At 44.4% G+C, this 19,224-nt stretch overlaps 2 protein-coding genes across 2 annotated transcripts in view; one reads left to right on the top strand and one right to left on the bottom strand.

Annotated features, from left to right (window-relative positions):
- Positions 1-4,135: 4,135 nt before the first annotated feature.
- On the bottom strand, positions 4,136-10,372 carry six4a (SIX homeobox 4a). The gene is made up of 3 exons (XM_084381001.1): positions 9,497-10,372; positions 7,062-7,762; positions 4,136-5,828 (listed from the first exon to the last, which is right to left on the bottom strand). The coding sequence occupies exons 1-3, from the start codon at positions 10,228-10,230 to the stop codon at positions 5,227-5,229; spliced, it is 2,037 nt and encodes a 678-aa protein (XP_084237127.1). The 5' UTR covers positions 10,231-10,372; the 3' UTR covers positions 4,136-5,226.
- A 1,520-nt stretch (positions 10,373-11,892) lies between these two features.
- Positions 11,893-19,224, top strand: part of mnat1 (MNAT1 component of CDK activating kinase) — a 32,806-nt gene continuing 25,474 nt past the window's right edge. The window contains exons 1-4 of the mRNA XM_084381466.1: positions 11,893-12,078; positions 18,159-18,311; positions 18,699-18,772; positions 18,866-18,924. Coding sequence (XP_084237592.1) covers positions 11,990-12,078; positions 18,159-18,311; positions 18,699-18,772; positions 18,866-18,924 — 375 coding nt within the window. The 5' untranslated portion in view covers positions 11,893-11,989. The remainder of the gene's footprint in view (positions 12,079-18,158; positions 18,312-18,698; positions 18,773-18,865; positions 18,925-19,224) is intronic.

Genomic DNA, 19,224 nt, shown 5'->3' with positions numbered 1-19,224 from the left:
TGGGCTCCTCACAAGTAATGCAATACTTAGGTAGGCTATCACTCGTTACTCCTTTCAAAAATGGGCCCTATACACGGATCCCACAGGCTTTTCTCTCCCCTTTCTACCTCCAAAAAACCGCAGTAAAGTCAGCCCTCGCCTCTCCCGCTGGAAGCTCCGGGCTGCTAAATATCACGGATGTTCCAAGTTTTAGTCATTCCGGAAAAAAGTCAAATGAGTCAGAATGTTTTCACCACGAGAAAATAAACTTTTTGCCATTTCTCATTAATGCGAAGTGGGCCTGCGAGGAACGCGTGTGTGTGTGTGTGGGCCCCTGTTTATTGAAATATTTGACCTCCTCACAGATTCTTGGGGTGAAAACGACATATTAATTAGTGATAGATGCAGCAGCCGCGATCCAACTCCTGGAGAAATTTGTTACACCGTGAAATATAGCCGTGCGCAGCGATCCGGTCCTGAGGGAGACAACGAGAGAGAGAAAGAGGCTCAACTCAGAGCACCTAATAAAAATGTCATCATCAAAAAGCCCGTGTTTCCTATTGGAGGGTTTATTTTTTAGAAAATGTGGAGGAAAACTGAAACGAGCGCTGGCTCACTGAACAGATGGTTTTCACTCCCATTTAAATCCAAAGTGCTATTTCAGCTGCATCGACTGGAACAAAGCCGATACTGTTTAAATTAAGTGAAAAATGTCACGTTTGGTGCCAAATCTTTGCGTTTTTTGGTGACATTCAGTGGAAGCCACTCAAAAAAATAATGAAATAAATAAATAAATAGAAGAATTTATTTATTTGAAACATCAATAAAAACAAAAACAAAAAGGAATCGTGTTAATTTATAAGTAAACAATCTCACACACTCGTGGAAGTGCGTTTGTTATTTTATAAACGTACTACAAGCACATTAATATAAAAACAGCTACTCATTTCTGGCTTTTATTCACAATTCAATTAATCCAATCAATAGTTTTGTCACCGGCTCACTGTTTCCGGTTAATTAAAAATGTCCTAAATGTGCCTTTAATTAAGAGTCAAAGCGGTTTATTCGGTGAGGTGGGAGGAAAAAAAAAAAAGTGCAGCTCCTTCTCTCAAAACAAAACACAACTGTTGACATGAGTGAGTTAAATGAAATTGGAGCCGCAATTATCAGCTTAACAGAGTTTCCTGTCATGTTGGAAAATTAGACCTGGTACAAGTGCACCGGGGTTATAGCCCCCCCATCAAATCATTACGCATTTCCTCAGAGGACCACCTCCACAAATATGCAATTACGGCCCTCGGCTTTTTTTCTTTTTACAGTCCTCTTCTCGGTAAACACGCCCCGGGCACAGAGATGAAGACATTTGTTGTCTTTTTGGTTTAGGGAAAATCTTTTCCTTTTTTTTAAAGTACTAAGTAAACAAACCAGACGGGCAGACAAACACATAAACAAACAGAAGGAGGGATTTTTTAAATGGATGTTTCTGCTGCCTTTCTGGCAGGGAGGGGGCGCCATGACAATGCGATCATAAATGTGACTGAGAGGATGTGTGTGTCCGAGAAGATGATGCAGATTTAGAGCATTTGAGCAACAGCAGGTGTGTGTGTGTGTGTGTGTGTGTGTGTGTGTCTGATCTGCTCTGCTCCTGTTACAAAGTGCTGCTTTTCTCTTTTGGAAACACCGTTTGACCACTGTGGTGTGGATGGTGATGCTGCTTCCCAGCTGCTGCCTCTCTCTCTGTGTTTGTGTGTGTGTGTGTGTGTGTGTGTGTCCCTCTCTCACACACACACACACACACACTTAAACCTCTCCTTATGATTTTCAATCCTTGCAGAACAAACTGGTGAATCGTGCCATCTTCGCTTTCCCACACTGGATGATGAAGTGGACACATACCTTCCACTCTGCCAAGCAACAACTCAATTATTTTAAGTGGAGGTAAGAGAAGAGTCTACAAGTGTTGAGGACATTTATTTCCCCTTTCTTAGTTCATAAACACTCCCTACTTTCCACAAGCGTGGACGCAGCCAGTAGTGGATTTAGTTTCTGCCAGGAGGGAGAGCTCCTCTCCAGCATGCCTTGGCCAGTAGTGGTGGGTCTGTGCGAGCAGGCTGGTACCCGCTGACCCCTGCCCTCTCATTAGTGGGACGTGGAGCTGTGGAGTACCGTGCTCCCCAGGTCATGTTACATATGGCTTGCAGTCTGCTGCGCCGCATTAAATGTCAGCTTTGAAACCATCTGAAAGATCAGAGGTCAGTGTTTTTAATAAGGCCAGAGTTCTGGGGGAGTTCCCTCTTCTTTCTTTCTCTTTTTTTTATTACTGCAAGTTTTACATTGCATGTTTTAAATTGTAGACAAAATCATCCACTACTTAGGTATAAGGATGTCCTGATTTTGACAACAAAAGGAGGCTGTAAGATGGTAAAATTCAACAGCAAACTGTCCCCAGTCCCAATGTGAAATGTACTACGAGTCCTCATGTGAGGGGACAATTGTGCTCCTTTCCTGTCTAATTTATAGGCACAATACAAAGGTGGAATTTGGAGTTTTCTCTGGCCCCCTCCCCGTGAGACCCATGGACCAAGGGCTCCTGCCGCGAATGGGATATTGTTCTGGGCTCCAACAAAGCTGTTTTCACCCTCTTCAATATTACAGGAGGAGTTACCTGATACCTAACAATCAGCTAATCCACTGCCCATGGCGACGAGGTCACCTGTGCACAGGTAACTTTATCCCGTTGCCTGCCTCTCCCTCCCTTTCCCGCTATAGTCTCTCCCATTTTTTTTCTCCTCTCTCTCTCGGTGCCTCAACAGTGAGCACAGACAAACAGCCTCTGTTTATTTAGGTCATCAGTTAGATCATATATAACTCCTCCAGCCAGGATCCGCTGAGAGGACAACTCCTATAATCCACCACAGACACGCTGTGAATAAAATCAAATCCCCCGCTGTTTGTCCATTTGTCAAACTTTGTCTCCATCTTATCTCTGCCTCGCTGGTTTGGTCGGGTGCCCGCTGAGCGAACAAGTCTTGGGTGGAAATTCATGAATTTGAGGAGAATCCCCTCAAGCCGTGAGAGGAGTTCAGGCTCTCAGTGTCTGTGAGTGACAGCGCCTCACATTCATTCTTCCACATGTTGAAGAAGTAAGGGCACACTGGGAGGGGGTTGCTCGGCCTTCGCTCAGGGGGAAAGGGCCGTTGGATTGGGCTTAGCTGTGGGGAGCTGCAGACCCCCCACCCAAAAGGAGCTTTACCTCTGGAAATCTCATTGCTGTTTATTTGAATTACAGGGGCTGAGATGAGAAAAGGAGGGCTAATGAACTCCAGGTTGCCAGGCATGTGCAAACGATCACTGCAGGTTTGCAGAGAGCAGCACCAGGTTCGCTGGATTACTGCATGCCACTTTCACCCTCACAGTTTGGCTACATAGGACTCTTAAATGTTGGGAGGACATATGCTTTTTGTCTGGCACACACTTACATTCATTACACACACATGTTGTGCCTCTAAAAGTGAACATGTCTTAATTTTATCATCTTGAAGCTAGAAAGAATTTTTAAAATATCAGTTTTATGTTTTTATAAATATAAACTTTTATTGCAGTATGGAGATTTAGAAAAATACATTCACATAATTTCAGAAACATATAATTCAAACTAAGATAAAAAAAACAAAAACAAATGACCGTCAGTTCTGCGATTTGCCCACGACTCATTTTTGGTATATGACATTAAAGCACTGAGAATACTTTCAATGAAGTGTCCATTCAAATTGATGGGATTGTGTCATGAGTCCTGACAAAGTAAAGAGTTCACTCGTATGAAGACGTGTGATGCACTGATAGATGAGTGTGGTGAGAGTTGGCTGTGAGGCTGAAATGTGCTATTAAAGTCATGTATGACAGCGAGGAATTAGGCTCCTGTTGTGAAACGCACCGGACACACTTGACAAATGGGCTCCACATTTTCTTGTCTTTTCCCTCGACTGACACCCAGCAAATGTGCCGGTGACAGCAGCGGCGGTAAATCTCTGAAACTGCAATGTCACTGCCTGCACACCGAGGCGAAAGCTGCGACCGGGCTTTACTTTCAGTGTTATTCACAAAACAAAGGTAAAAGGCACTAGTGTCCAAAACATTATGAGGCCATGCAAAGAGAAATTATGACAATCCCTTTATAGAAAAATATCATTCATGATTACTGACATTTGGAGACACATCATAATGAAACAGGATATAGTAAAGCATCATCACATCTAGTTAACATACAATGAGTTGCAGCATTATAAACAACGTATGATGGACAACATGTGAGGCCGACAGCGTGACCTCTCGGTCATCATTCATGTCTCGGTCTCACAGGTTGATGATGAGGCTTGAAACTTGAGTCATCACTGAAATAGTGTGCATTTGTTGAGGTGTGTCACACATGACAAACCCTCCAACATGAAGGCTGTTTCAAACATTGTAATGTCGTTATGGTAGTGCAAATGCCAGAACAGATCGATGCCATTGTGTATTTTAAGTAGCAGGAAGGCACATTCGTCTTAACTCTAGTCCCTTTTTCGACACTCCTAGATCATTTGGTGTGATATAAAGCACAAAAGCAGGGTTTTGCAGTGACTTGAGAGGCATTCAGAGAATTTAAAGTGATTACTGAAGGACACTTTTTTCCTAAAACAGCAGCTTTGTGTGTTAAGCGACCTACTCTCCGTATGTGTGTGAGCTGTCGCTCTTTAACCCACCATTTTCATAGAGGCTGTCTCCCTCTTCCCCCTACTGAATGACCTTTTTGGTTTGACCCAGATGACGCATTTAGTTTTGGAGGAACATCCTGGTCACATGACTCGAGGCATTCCAGCACCTGCTCCCACGGATCAAATCCGCTCAACAGGAAGTAGCAGGTGTTGTCTATAAAAATGCACATTTAAACACGGCTCCGACTCACACAGCGACTTCTTCTGTGAGCCTGTAACAGTCGTAACGTTCCTTCTAACGAACAGGGCTTTTAAAAACATGTCATAGACTTTTATTTAGTTTAAAGATAAACTGATAATGCCCACCCACAGGGCTCCTCTCTGACTAGAGTGCATTGTAAAAGTCAAATGAACTACAAATAATTTAACATTTAAAGGAAATGAATGGTAAAAAAAAACCACACGCACACACACGCACACTAAAGTAAAAAGATTCACCATATCGCTGCTTTGGGGCGGACATGAGTGCTTCTGCGAGGAGGGAGGTTTGAGGTTAAAGGTCAGCCATGTCCTCCTCCATCTGCACTGTCTGTAGTTTGGCTAGCTCCTTCCCCTCCACGGCCTCCATCTCCCCACACATCACCCGCACCATCTCGTTCACACCCCCTGAGCCCACCTTGTTCTCTGAAAGGTTCATGTAGTTGTTGTTCATGCCGGAGCCCATCAGGTGTGAGGGCCCCCGGGCCACCTCGTGGCCCCCAAGATACTCTGTGGGCTGGAGGTGGTGGTTGCTGGGGTCTGTTTGTGCCATCAGGGGCGTGCTGACGGTGAGGGTGGTGTAGACCTCTGGCTCAGGGCTGGACGAGCTGATGGCGGAGACCTCGGTGGTCGAGGCGGGACCTTGGCTGGAGGGGACCTCTTCTGAATTGGGGGTGGTGTAGCTGAGCTGACCACTGGGGTCCAGGTGGAGCCCGTGGTGGTAGGAGGAGTAGACACCTCCCTCCAGAGGCTCCTTCTTGATGGACGGCTGGCCAGCGTTGCTCATGTTGTAGAGGACTGTGCTGTGGTGCAGGGACGTCATGGTCAGCTTGTCATGCTGCTGGAAGGAGTCGTCACTGGAGGAAGTCACTGCTACATTGTTCAGAGGCAGGGTACCTGTGGTGACACAACATTGGATCAATCAATACAGTATCTACACCTCTACTAGTCTGAGGAGATCCCATTCCTCCCCTTCTCATTCCTTATGCTATGTTTCATGTTCAGCAGGCCGTGGCCCAAAAGTTGCTGTTGTGTGTCTCACACACTCTGTGCTCTTTAAGTTCAACCCTGCGGTGCCCCAGAGAACGAGCGTTAAAGCCTGCCAGGACTCAACAGCAAGCTGCAATTTTCTGTTTTTCCTTATTATTCATCCCGGTGTAGATTCTCTGCTTCATGTCAAACTAAGTGCTGCAGTGGCTGATTCCCTGTTAGTGCGTTTCATGGCCTCTGATTGTCTGAAACATATTTCCCCTCCTCCCTGCTCTGCACATCAAGAGCGCAATGATGATGAGTGATGGTGACTTCAGAACTTGTTTTTATTCATCTCTGGGGTTTTCAAAGGACCACCTCTTCTATGTGTGTGTGCATGTGTGTGTGGCCCTTCCCTGTTTCCTCTGCTCTGTGTTATGTGTAGTATCAGCCATTTGGGCTACGGCCCAAACACAGACAAGCCAAGAATGAAGCAGCTCAGATATATTGGGTTGACGTAGTAGAGACCTGTTGACAAACCACGGACACGTAGCACTGCACTGGAACATTTAGAGGGCGAAGGGCACCACAGATTGAGAGAGACATATGAGAATAAAACATGTATAGTTTGTTATAATAGTGGAGTAGATTATGTCTGGAGATTGGTTATCCTAATACACTGATATATCTTACTTAAGTCTGTCCCTGCTCTTCAGTGCAGCTCTATTACAAACTTTAATGAATCAACTTGACTGCTTAAAGGCAGAATCAGCAGGATTTGTGGCTGCAGTTTGTAAATGAAACATTCAAAGTGGCTCCTCCATTTTCGTAGCTCCCTTTTGGATTCATCCTTACGATCTGGCACCTGATTGCTACACCCCATTCCTCACACTCTGTTATTGGCTGGGGGACACACACCCACTGCCCAAAGGTGGACGCCCAGAAACATCCAGAACACAGCAAAATAAGAAAATACAGGAAGAGCACCACACACTTGTACTGGGTGATTAAGAGGGATTCTTTTTGCTTAGGTCTATAATTTGTTTTCACTCATTTTGCCTTTATAGAGGGGGGAAACGTGCAATGAATGCCTCTAAATCTCCATTACTATACAATATTAGCCAAGCCTTGATATGATTGGTTTAAATGATCCGAACCAACCTTGTGTGATTGCTGAGGAAGATGAGGCAGAGGAGAGCTGCAGTGGAGGAAGACCCACATCGCTGTTGAGTAATGAGCTGCCATCACTGTCGGGGACTCCACTCGGTACCTGGACCAGGCTGTAGCCACCCAGCTGCAGCGCACCTGACGGGGAGCTGAACGTGAGCACAGAGGAGCCCCCGTTCTGGGCAGCCATGGTGTGAACCCCCTCCAGCTTCACCTCCGCTCCGTTCACACAGCCTGCGTAGGAGGCGTAGTGCAGGGCCGAGTCCTCAGCAGAACTGCCCAGTCCCTTCTCATGACCTGTCTGCATCTGCATGTCCACTCCTGACCCCCCGAGCAGCACCCCTCCAGACGACCTCAGAGGGTTGAAGGCCAGGGGCTGGATGCCCAGATTGAGCCCGTTGAAGAGGATGTTTCCAGGTGTGTGGAGGTAAGACGAGCCACCGTTGTGAAACACGGTGGAGGAGGTGTTACTGGTCACAAGGCTGCCATTGTAGAGCCCGCCACTGCTGGATCCAGGGGGCAGCTTGATGTCCCCGATCTGCTGGATGACCACCCCACTGTCCATAGGCCCTGTCTGAATGGGAAGGGCCCCATGTGTGATCACCCCATCTGAGGAGTTAGAGAGGGGCCGAGGGGACAACTCCTCCTGGCCTTTGCTGGACTCATCCTCTGTGCTGTGGTTTCCATCAGATTCACTGTGGAAAAAGACAGAATAAATGACGAATGAAACAAAAAATATACATATTGTGTAGTGAATTATTGTATAAGGTGACTTTAAGCCACATTGTGAATAAGAAATTAAACAAAATATGAAAAATGAACGTCTCTAATATAAATATAAAGTAGTTCTTGCCCATTTTTACACTTTTTTTGGCAAAAAATACACTTTACAGCACTTTTACAATATGAATTCAAGAAAAAAATACAAATGTATTTATTGGTTTTATTTCCTTTCCGCCCACATCTCTCCTGTAGTGCAGACAGAGCAGACAGTCACATTTGCTGCTGTGTTATTACACAGCTTTGAAGAGCAGGCTGTGTTTGTGACTGTGCAGCCCTCTCTTACCTCATGGAGAGCTGCACTGACAACAACCGACCAACGTCAACAACCGTGCAACCATTTGCCGCAATAAATTCTGGCGTGACAAAGTGCCAGCGCTGGTGGCGTGACAAAACAAATGGCTGAGAGTATTTGTTTGAATTTCTTACCCCCAATTTAACACGCTGTCGGAATTCAAACTCCCTGTTTTTTGTTTTGTTTTTCTTTTCATGAAGACTTTAAAACGATATAGACGTGGCTCATACTGTTTATTTATAAGCTGCTCTTTTTTTTTTTTTTTAAGATTGATTCAAACAGCTGCAGCCTCGCCAGCACAAACACACACACACACACACACACACACACACACACACACACTGAAAACGTCTCACCCCCCACTTCCAGGAAAGAATAAAGGCAAAGATACTACTTGATACAAAATATGAGACAATTTCTTCAGAGTGTCAAAATATCTTTAACTTTTAAAAGTTGTTCTCTGAATCATTTCAGTTGCGACTTCAATGCAGTCTATAGTAAGAAATGTGTGCGTGTGTGTGCATGTGTGTGTGTGTGTGTGTGTGTGTGAGAGAGAGAGAGAGAGAGCTAGAGAGAGAGAGGGGTCACCTCCACCAGGTGTGCGTCAGCTTTGTTCACAGAGAGAGAAACATGAAAGAAGCTTCACTTCTGTCTGTTTGTGCAGGATTATGAAATGAAACGCACGAGCTGATGGAGGCTCTGAGGTCCTTTCTGGTCTGAGAGGGAAGGGGAAAAAAAGTGATAATGAAAATGATTTATGTGCTGGCCTAGGGGACACGTGCGCGCGCTCCTGTGTGTGTGTGTCCGTGCACCACACGGCACAAGGAGATAAGAAGAAATTAAAGTAACTTTTCAAGTCACCTTGTTAACTGTTTCATCAAAGTCGCCAGCTCCTCGCGTCTGACAGTCAAACCACTGTATGTGTGTGTGCGTGCGTGCGTGTGTGTGTGTGTGGGAGCTACTATGTTATTTTGTTGCTTATGGTTTCCATGCCCCTTAGCACCAACGCACTTGAAACCCGATCTGAATGGCAACCGCTTCATATTTCAAAACATTAAAAGCGTGCTCCAAACCCTTTTACGCGTACTTTCTTTTGTTTCTTAATCACCTACAGTTGATGATTTACATTGTCAAGTGAGTCCGACGGGAGTTTATGAAAAACACTGAGTATTGTTAGTCACTGAGTGTTATAAACTACAGGCGCCTTTCCTCGTAATAAGCTTCCAAATACTTTGTTAAAATTAGCCCGGGTCTATCTTAACGCGCCTTTTACGCACAGGAATATTCTAACAATTTAATTAATGAGACTTCTTTAATTGAAATAATCTGCGCCTTGTTCTTTCTCTTGCCTCACCTTTTTGATTGTGCCTCGGACGGGTTTCTGTCTCTCTGTCTCCTGTTTTTGAACCAGTTGCTGACCTGGGTCAAGGAGAGTCCTGTAATCTTGGCGAGATTTCTTTTCTCGGCAGGAGACGGGTACCGATTCTGGTTATACAGATCCTTCAGCGCGTTCCGGGACCTCTCCTTGAAACAATACACAGTCTCCTCGCCGTCCCAGATAGTCCTGGGGAGAGGGTACTTTCTGCGGATCCTGTACTTGTCCACGGCGCCCAGGGGTCTCCCCCGCGCCTTCTCCGCCTCGGTGTACCGGGCCTTGTACCACAGATCTTGCAGAAAGGTGTGGTTGGACGTACTGAAGCTGTGGTTCTCCAAAATACTGTACAGCTCCTGGTACCTCGCCTGGTGGAAAGCAACGAGGGCTTGGGCTTTCAGGATGCTTTCGTTGCCGCGGAGCAGGTCACTCTGTGGCAGGGACCACAGGAACCTGGCCAGCCGGTCCACATTGCCTCCCTGCTGCAAAGCCTCGCAGACACAAGCCACTTGCTCCGGGGAGAAAGCCAGAGAGGAAGCGGCGCTCACCAGCAGCTCCGTGCGCACCGCGTCCGTGTTGGGAGTCGTGCGCTCCATGGACAACTCCGCCGCGTCCAGCGCCACAAGCTTGATGCACTCCCGCGTATCCACCTCCTTCACATTTTCCCTCTTGATGTCATTTGCTGTTGTGACTTCTCCGGCAGAAGAAGAAGACATTTTTTTTGTTCAAGCCTTCCCTGGTAAAGTCACTCCTCCCAGCTCGATCAGGTTACCTCCTCGCCATGCGAATGCGATCGGATATCTGACAGCAGCTGTAAGTAGATATCTCTCTCCCCTTTTCCTTCCAACGTGACTTTTACTCTGCGGGGACTGGAGCTGGAAGGAGACACACTGGGGTCTATCTGCAGGAGAGCCACGCTATTGGCCGCCGAGGGCCCCAACAGGGAGGAGCGAGCGGGATTTCAGACACGAATGTTTGGTTTCCAGCTGTCACTCATATAACCTCCAGCATATTCCCGTAGCTCACCTGTGCAAGGTGAGTGCTTCTGGGATCCGTGGGAACGGGATATCCGTGCTGTCCGTATTGTCAGGAGCTGACTTAGCTTCATGTGGCAACTTACAAGCAGTTTTATTCTCATATGGAGGTGTGGAGACCAAACAGGGATAATGTCTCATCTGAAATGGTTTTTACTATTTTTAAAATTAGATCAACGCATTCAGTAAAAGTTGAGAATGAGACTGGATTTGTCGGACATATTTATTTAAAAAACATATTTTTTTAAACGACTAGAGCCACAAATCACCGATTTTTAACTTTATTACACTCATAAATCGCAGCATTGTTTGAACCAGACCCTCAAAGCGATACAGCAATAAACCAGTACGGATGCCTAATAGTTCAAGGTGCTGAATGAGACGAAAATGAGGTGTGACTAATGCCAGTTTCCCTGTCACAAGCCCCTCACACATTGAATCAAGTCACAACAAACACCTCATTATCCCATTAAGCAGTGTCCGATCCATAAACAGAGAATATTTAGTTTACTTTACATAATAAAGTATGTGTGCTGTGATATCTCTGTCCTCCAGAATGTAAAGCTTTAGTTTTATTTGCACCTTTCACGTTTCTTAGGCTCCAAAATCAACTTATCTGTCTCCATGAATATAATTTGAAATAAAAAAGATTTGAACACCTCCAAAACTTGAGAAATTGGTCATTTTTGTAATAATTTCTGGTTGAATGTGCCACTGGACTCAAACTCAGTGGACCACCTTTTTGTCTGATCAATCTGACATGTATACATAGTCAATAAATCAATATGACACATAGGCTAGACTTTTTGGCTTTTAGGCTGTAATAGAATATATGTTTTCAGAGCTATAACCTCTGGATTTAAATGTCGACCAACCTGCCCTGCAGCTAGTATTAGTGTTGTATCACTATCATACACTTTATTTTAAGATAATAAACCACATGGTATATCCATCATCCTTGGTGAATTGTTTCCACATTCATCCAGAAAATATATGATGTCAGAAGCCCCGGGGAACAACATCTGTGGAGGTTTTTTGCTTTTAATTATGTTTCACTTCAGGCTCACATTAGATCATGGGATATATGGAGTAACCTATAGGGTACTGCACAGAGGAGACAGTGGAGCCTATAATCAAAACAACCATTCTATACAATCTCACACTAAATACAGCCTTTGTGTGGATGAGTGAAAATAAACCACTCAGCTTTTTTTTTTCTACCCCGGACCCCCCGAGACTCCTCAAGGACCCCTGGGTGCGCCTGCACCACCCCGCTGCTGTTGGAGGTTATCATTAAGTAGGAACTACTCTTATCAGTGGCGTTTCTCGTCGGACCGCATTCTGTGTGACGCAGCGGTTCGCCGCCTGAAAAGTGACAGGAGAGCTGCTAGTTGTTGACATCCTTCTCAAGCTTTGTATTTTGTGTTGTGCGCGGACAGAAATGGACGACCAGGGCTGTCCGAGATGCAAAACAACCAAGTACAGGAACCCGTCGCTGAAGCTGATGGTGAACGTCTGCGGCCACACGCTGTGAGTACTCACACCTGACTGCTAAAGTAAAGTACAGAGAGGAGCACACATCCACGAGCACGACGTTTCTGCTTCAAACTGTGCAAATAGACACACACCGACACAGAAACACGCACATGTGGCTGCTGCGTCTCATTTTAAAACAGTTTCCAGCTGCGTTAGGCTGTCTACCTTCTCCTGAATCTGAAAAGCTGCACGTAAACAAACAAAAGACGTAGGAGACTATTTCAAGCCTCACGAGCTTTTAGCTATCAGCTGTGCTCTGTGATGTCGTCACAAATATAAAGCAGTATGAAATAATATGACTTCCTGTCGGCTCTTATTGCTGATGTAATATTAATACTGCTGACTACATCCTGGAAAGACTAAATAAAGCATAAAGGGACGAGTTGACACAGTCTATGTGAAGGTTTCATGCTCCATCACAGCCTGGATAGTGCTGAATGACAGCTGTCAGTCACAATACATTGTTAATAAACATCAAGTATCACATTGGTTGTTTGCAGAAGAGATCTTCAAACAGACAGCTTTACTAAGAGTGGTCACTCCTTTGATATAGGACATTTTATGGAAAACACTAAAAGTTCAGGATGGCAGAGGGGAGAGTGATTGATGATGACGGGTATAAACTGTGTGTGTCTGCAGTATGTGCTGAAGTGGCCAACGTAAAGGAACAAATACAATCTAACCTGCGACTACTATTAGCGCTGCATGATGTAGTCAAAAAATCATATTGTGATTACTTGACAGATAGTATGTTTGTGACATGATTCACGATTAGTGGGAATGATGATTTTTGTAGCACAATTTTCGTTTTCCATGAAAAAAACTAATAAAATCATGAATCTGGGACATCTGTTGGAGTTGACAGCATCTGTAGAACAAGATTTGTTGGCCAGTGCATCCCTGCAGCACTACAGTACTTCTTTATAATACACATTTTAACTTCACCAAAAGATTGCAGCTTTTTTGCTTAACTTTGCATGAAACAGAAAAAATACATAAAAAATGCCCATCACAAGTTACCAGAGCCTAAAATATTATACAATTTGAAAAACTTAAGTTAAACTAAACTTTAACCACATTTCTAATGGTATAAAACAAGGTAATATAAGAACGTTTTGTTTTTGTTAAACTGTAACAAGAAAATATGTAGTACTTTTAGTTAAAAAATGACTTTGATGGGGCGCCCTGGTCGCTCAGTTCGTAGAGCATTCACCCCATGTACAGAGGCTTTGTCCTCGCTGCAGCAGCCCAGGGTTTGAATCTGACCTGTGGCCCTTTGCTGCACGTCATCCCTCTCTGTCATCTCATTTCTTGTCACTCTTAAGCCGTCCTATCTAATAAATTCATGAAAATACAAAAAACTTCAACAAGTAGTCACCACTATTAGACTAATTTTATTTTGATTGATACAACTACCAAAGCAATTGACAAACCAGTTTTTCTGGCACTAGTTTACACTATTTCTGTTTATACGCTACAGTTTTGATTGTGCGTCATCCTCATCTCAGTACTCCGTAAAACATGTTTGCGGTGCATTTTCCAATATTTAACCTTGTCATCTGTTTAAAAACCCGTGCCATTTAAATGAAGAGCATCACGCAGTGACGGCGGTAGCCTGATGAGAGCATCTTTTTTTCGACCCTGTCTGTTTATTGACCGTACCATCAGGAAGTGGTCGTGCTTTGTCATCAGGTCAGCAAGCTCATAACTCACCGCCACTGTCTGGATGCAGGGCTACACACAGAAAATTAAAATGATTCTGCAATGAAGCAATTTGGAGAGATGTCCTAGTCCAGGTCACCTTGAATTTGTTCCTCAGAGCCAGTGCCGTGGTGAATTAATGCAGCACTTGGAAACTGCTGTACTCTCAAACTGTATTAGTATTTTCGTCACTGATGTCATTTTTTTTGTTTGCAGCTAGGCTTCCTCGTGAGTTGATAGATTCAGAGACCAGTGCTGTAGCTTGAGCAACGTGTTTCAATTTCACAGTTACTGATTTTCCATTTGGTGAAAGCAAGAACTCTATGCAGAAAAGTGAATAAGAAAGAAAGGGAAATATGAAAAATATGAAATTAGAAAGGGAAATCTGTACATGCAAATACAGGATGTCTATGTATACTTAAATCCACAAATAACTAACCCAGAAATAATTATAAAGATATATCATTCCACACACTAAATACAATTCATGGTTTCTGCCTAACTCTGCGGTAAGGATCAACTGATGTGTTTTTTTCAGGGCCAATATGGCTTATTTGTAACGGACACAGATAACAGATATTTGGAACTTATACACATTTGCAGTAAAAATCAAGATCTTAGTGCCAAAATGTAGAATTAACCAGTGATGGGATGCAACTAAGTACAATTTTCTCAAGTAATGTACTTCCTATTTAATTTTGAGGTACTTTTACTTTACTTGAATGTTTCCATTTTCTGCTACTATCTGATTTGGCTTAGCAGAGTTTGACATAACAACCTATAAACCTCTGGGAAGTGACCCTCTGAATCATCAAGCACATCAGGAGCTTTCTCTGCGAACTACTGAAAAAACCTTTGAGTTTTGGACTGTGTTGGACAAAACAATTGAAAATGTCACCTGTCTCTGGAAAAAGCAAATGGATATTTTTTCTCTGTTCTGTGAATATGGGCTAAATTATTAAATTGCCATTAAGTGTGATCATTAGTTGTAGCCCTGGTTGGACTCTCTTCACTGGCTCATTCATGTATATTACTGTAAGCCTCTCTGTACCTGGGCCTGGTTGAGTGGCCATTCCAGTCTGGGCTGGCGGGGCAATGCAATGCAGTATTGAGCTTCTCCACCTCTAGCATGCATCTAAATTTAAACCCCACCACAGCACATTTCGTATCCCTGTCACCAGGGGCATTTGATGTGTGTTATTTATTACCTTTGCACAATGACACCGGGTCCATGTCCTTTGGCATTTGACACTAGGCACAGGCAGCCACAAATGATAGTAGCTTAGACATACGATGGGGATCAGAGGGGCCGCTCTCTATATTGAGGCTGACCGGATAGACACACCTCATTAAGTAGAAGCTAGTTTCCTATACCTGGTAGTTGTATGTTTTAGGTTGATACACACTAAGTGGCACGTGTGGTTCCAGAAGTAAAACCTCAGTTAATTTTCAATTTAATTAATTTAAAGTTTCATGGGTCAGGAGAACTGAAGTGCAAGCTTAAAAATTGAGTTGCCTTTGCTGCTAATACAGAGCCTAACATCAGACTAGTTTGTGATTCTGACTGTACAGTATTTCTCTGCAGGAACATTGAAATTATTATCTAAAAACTTTGGAACCCGTGACGCTGCCCTTTTTGTTTCTTTACAAAGTACACCAAATCCAAGCTTTATTTTTTTAAGATCACACAAGCCTATACTAGCTTCCTGTGTAAGCAATCACACTCCTGGGCCTCAGCATTTTTTGACCGTGCTGCTGCAGGTACTGTAGGTCACAAGGCAGGACAGAGCGTCATAGCAGGTTGAAATTTGACACAAAGCCAGCTCTGCTCTGTCTGGACTCAAGTTATTGCTCTGTGAAGATCATGAGCTTTGTGGCAGAAACGAGTGAATCCAGCTCCTGGCTGTTCGTCCATTCTGTTCTTTCTTGTATAAGGAGGCAAAGATGCAGGCAATGTCACTAAGGGGCGGTGGGGGTTGGCGGTGGTGTGGAGGCCTCTTTGCTGAGCCAGGACCCTGTTTACCCTCGTCTTACCACCCCCGTCTTTGACCTGCTGACAGCTGCAGATGGGAAAGATAGGAGCCTGGAGCTCTGAGCAGGACAGGTGAGAGAGGGAGGAGTCAGGAGTACTCAGTCAGCAGCAACAGCCCAGGGACACAGAGATGGCAAGCTGCTAGTGGTCTGTTGACTCACTTAAATGTCTGTTCAGTATGCCAAGAAGATAGCTTTGGCAAGAGATTTCTGAGTCCCCTTTTCAAAACAAATTGCAACAGGCAGACAATCCAAAAGCTGTCACTGAAGAGAAGGTGCATTTCAGGAGAAAGATGGCAGATTGACTCGAAGTCTCCTCCCTTCCTATTAGACGTTCACCTCTTTGCTCTTGAGTTACACAGGATTTCCCCTTTGAGAGTTCTGTTGTGTGGTCCATTTATGGGGCAGGGGGCAAGCTACGCCCCACTCCTCGCCCCGTGTTGATGAATGGGCTCTTTGTGGGCCTGTGGAAACAAGCTGAATCCCTCCATCTACCTCCATATGGCCAGGCCTATACATCTCCTGTAGCCTGGGGCCGCAGTGAACATCTGCCTCTTCCCGGGTGCACTTGAGCAGGGGCTCCTCATGCTCTGAAGCACCAACTGGACAGCGCAGATGTTTCTGTTTCATTTTTATGTTGTGGCTTCTTCTAAGCCAAGCTGACCTGGCATGCTTGTAAGATAGTCCTCAGCAGTGCTTCATAACTGTTTGTTGTGTGACTGTGAAAGCTTGGCGTCATACTTGGCTGGTTGGTCTTGTTTGACCCATATCTGAGATGCTAGGTGTAAACAGCCAAACTCCATGGCTCTGCAGTTTATCCTTTTAACTGCTTTTTTTGTTTTCAATCCTGCTGATGAAGCAAAATGTCTCGCATGATGACTCGGCCATGATTGTTCTAATGGGCTCCATCCCCCAGAGAGCTTTTGACTACACACCACTGTCTGAAGCCCAGGCTTTGACATTGGAAAGAAATGACTCAACCATACCATCAATGACGTATAGTGAAAAATCTGGCTTTTTCTCATCAACTTTGCTGTATTTTATTATAAAAACTGTCAAAAGCAGATTGGAAACCAGATGTTGTTCATTTTTGTGAAGGTGATTCACAAGCAGGAAGGTGAATTCCTGTGGAAATAAAGCTCCACTGAGACTTAATTAAAAGAGTGTACTGTGCAAACGTTTATCCAGGCCCTCTAGCCCATCAGGGGAGATTTAGGAACATTCCCATTGTCTTCAGTGTCCACTCCTCCATTGAGTGTGACTGATGGGTAAACGCCTACCTGCATAAAGGTGTGATTGATGGCTAAACTCAGGGTTGTGCCCTCAGGTTGGTCTGCCAGTTGCCGTGGAGTCACGTCGTTATGGTGCATGAAGTAAACCTTCATGTTTGAACCTGGACTTTACCTGAAAATTCTCCAACATCCTCTGAAGCGTGTTTCAGGATTGGTGACGGGTTCGAGGGTTGTGCTCTTTAGTGAACAGAATCGTGATTCATGGGCGCTTATATGAGGAACCATCTGAAAAAGTCATCATGACTGTGCTGTACTGCTACATATTTTGTCTTGGAAAGTAATCATAACCATTAAACAGATTTACAGTTGATACTTTGATCAATAATTGCCTACATTTCCACGGTATTTTAAAACGTGGCTTAAACTTGTCCATAATGCATCTTCTTTTGATTTAAGCACCATGTCAGGAATAATAGTGACATTTTTTGGCAGAAAAGGGAGAATGGTTGCAATTGCATATGAAATGTCCTTTTTAAACATAAATTAAAGCCTCAAGCACAATTGACAACTCATTTCAAAATACTTTTTGAAGTAAGGAATCCATATAACACTACAATTGCTGTCTGTATTTCTTTGCTTTTCCCAAATAACGTAAGACCAAGTCCATTATTATAATGATAGACTACACAGTGAATTACTGAGCTGGATTTTATCATATTATGCAACGCGGCAGAATGACTGAGGTTTGTTGAAATAACAATAAAGCAAATGTTTTTCCAGTGCAGACAGACACTCCACTGATGGGGTGTCAGACTAATTTCCTCTTGTCTGAGCGTTGGAGGCAGCCTAATCGACATTCCAATCATAATTCCAGCCATCTTTGAGCACTTAGAGGAAATATTCATGTGCCCTATTATCACCCACTGCGCCTCATGGTAACTTACAGACATAGAAGAAACACAAAGTTGCTTTTCTGTAAGGAAAATTGGGTTTCGGCAGCCACATACACCCACACATGACACCCACTGACTCTTAAGCTTGGGTCACCTCTGGAAACATCCACCTCAGCTTAATGGCATGTTCTGCTTTGTCGTCGTCTTTCCCGTGCAGATGCGAGAACTGTGTGGAGATGCTGTTCGTGCGGGGCTCAGGTAACTGCGTGCAGTGCGACACGCCCCTGAGGAAGAGCAACTTCCGCGTGCAGCTCTTCGAAGACCCGGCCGTAGATAAGGAGGTGGAGATTCGCAAGAAGGTGCTGAAGATGTGAGTGAGGGGGATGAACCTGGAGTGTGAGGGGTGCGGCTCTGCGTGTTTATGTGTCATCTCATGCCTCCTCCCACTTCTTAAGCCACCTTTGTCTTTCTCATTACACTGTTTGTTTTGTAGACAATGAGTCTCCCCAGGGGGGGCTCAAACGGGAAGGCTCTTTCCCTGCCAGGTTTTTACTTCTCAGCCCCTCCCTGCCTTCCCTCTCTCCCTCTCCTCTGTTCTTTAATAGCCCCTTAATTGACATCTAATGTGTGTCTATTAGGCAGCATGCAGACATGGTAGTATAAAACGGTTGATTTAATGGAGGCTATTAATGTCAGTGCATATTTGCTTTTATCAGGTTTTACTATTTGTTTCAGCGATTCTGTTCTTTCTTTGCAGCTACAACAAGAGAGATGTTGACTTCTCCAGCCTCAAAGACTATAATGACTATCTGGAGCAAGTGGAGGACATAGGTAGGAGCACCAGCTTGGAGGCTTCATGCTGAAACAGAGGGCAAAAGGGATGCTTAGAAGTGTAATGATTTCTCCTTGACTCTGGCTGCACAGGGGGATGTTTTACAGGCATTAGTGCCAGCCGGGGTATGGATCAGGGAGTAGCTCAGCCGGTGCTAACATGTCTGAGTGATGACCCACGATGGACCTTTAAGAGAGCTGGATATGCTGCGGCCCAAAAGCATTTCACTTTTTTATATCTTCTGTCACTCTTTGTAATAATAATTTTAAAACCACAAAATTGTAGAATTCACAAAATGTTCCCAGAGGTTAGAAAAGCTATTTTTTAAGTGTGTGTGATGTCATCCCGATGTGAAGTGTATTGGACAAATGGGACAGGGAGGGTGAGGCCAGGAAGACGGACACCAATGTGAATGTCAAGTATCTAGTTCCTGAAATACACTGATGGCTTT

This window comes from Pagrus pagrus (genome assembly GCF_965226575.1).
Source record: "Pagrus pagrus genome assembly, chromosome: 18".
Taxonomy (NCBI): Eukaryota; Metazoa; Chordata; class Actinopteri; order Spariformes; family Sparidae; genus Pagrus; species Pagrus pagrus.
The sequence above is the reverse complement of the archived record's forward strand: the minus strand, read 5'-3'. Positions and strand labels throughout refer to the sequence as shown.

Excerpts from the sequence above, each read along its gene's own strand:
- six4a (XM_084381001.1), bottom strand. The coding sequence starts at position 10,230 with ATGTCTTCTTCTTCTGCCGGAGAAGTCACAACAGCAAATGACATCAAG. Across the intron at positions 7,763-9,496 it reads TCCGAGGCACAATCAAAAAG|TGAATCTGATGGAAACCACA; the intron begins GTGAGGCAAGAG and ends CTTTTTCCACAG. Across the intron at positions 5,829-7,061 it reads TTCCTCAGCAATCACACAAG|GTACCCTGCCTCTGAACAAT; the intron begins GTTGGTTCGGAT and ends GTGTCACCACAG.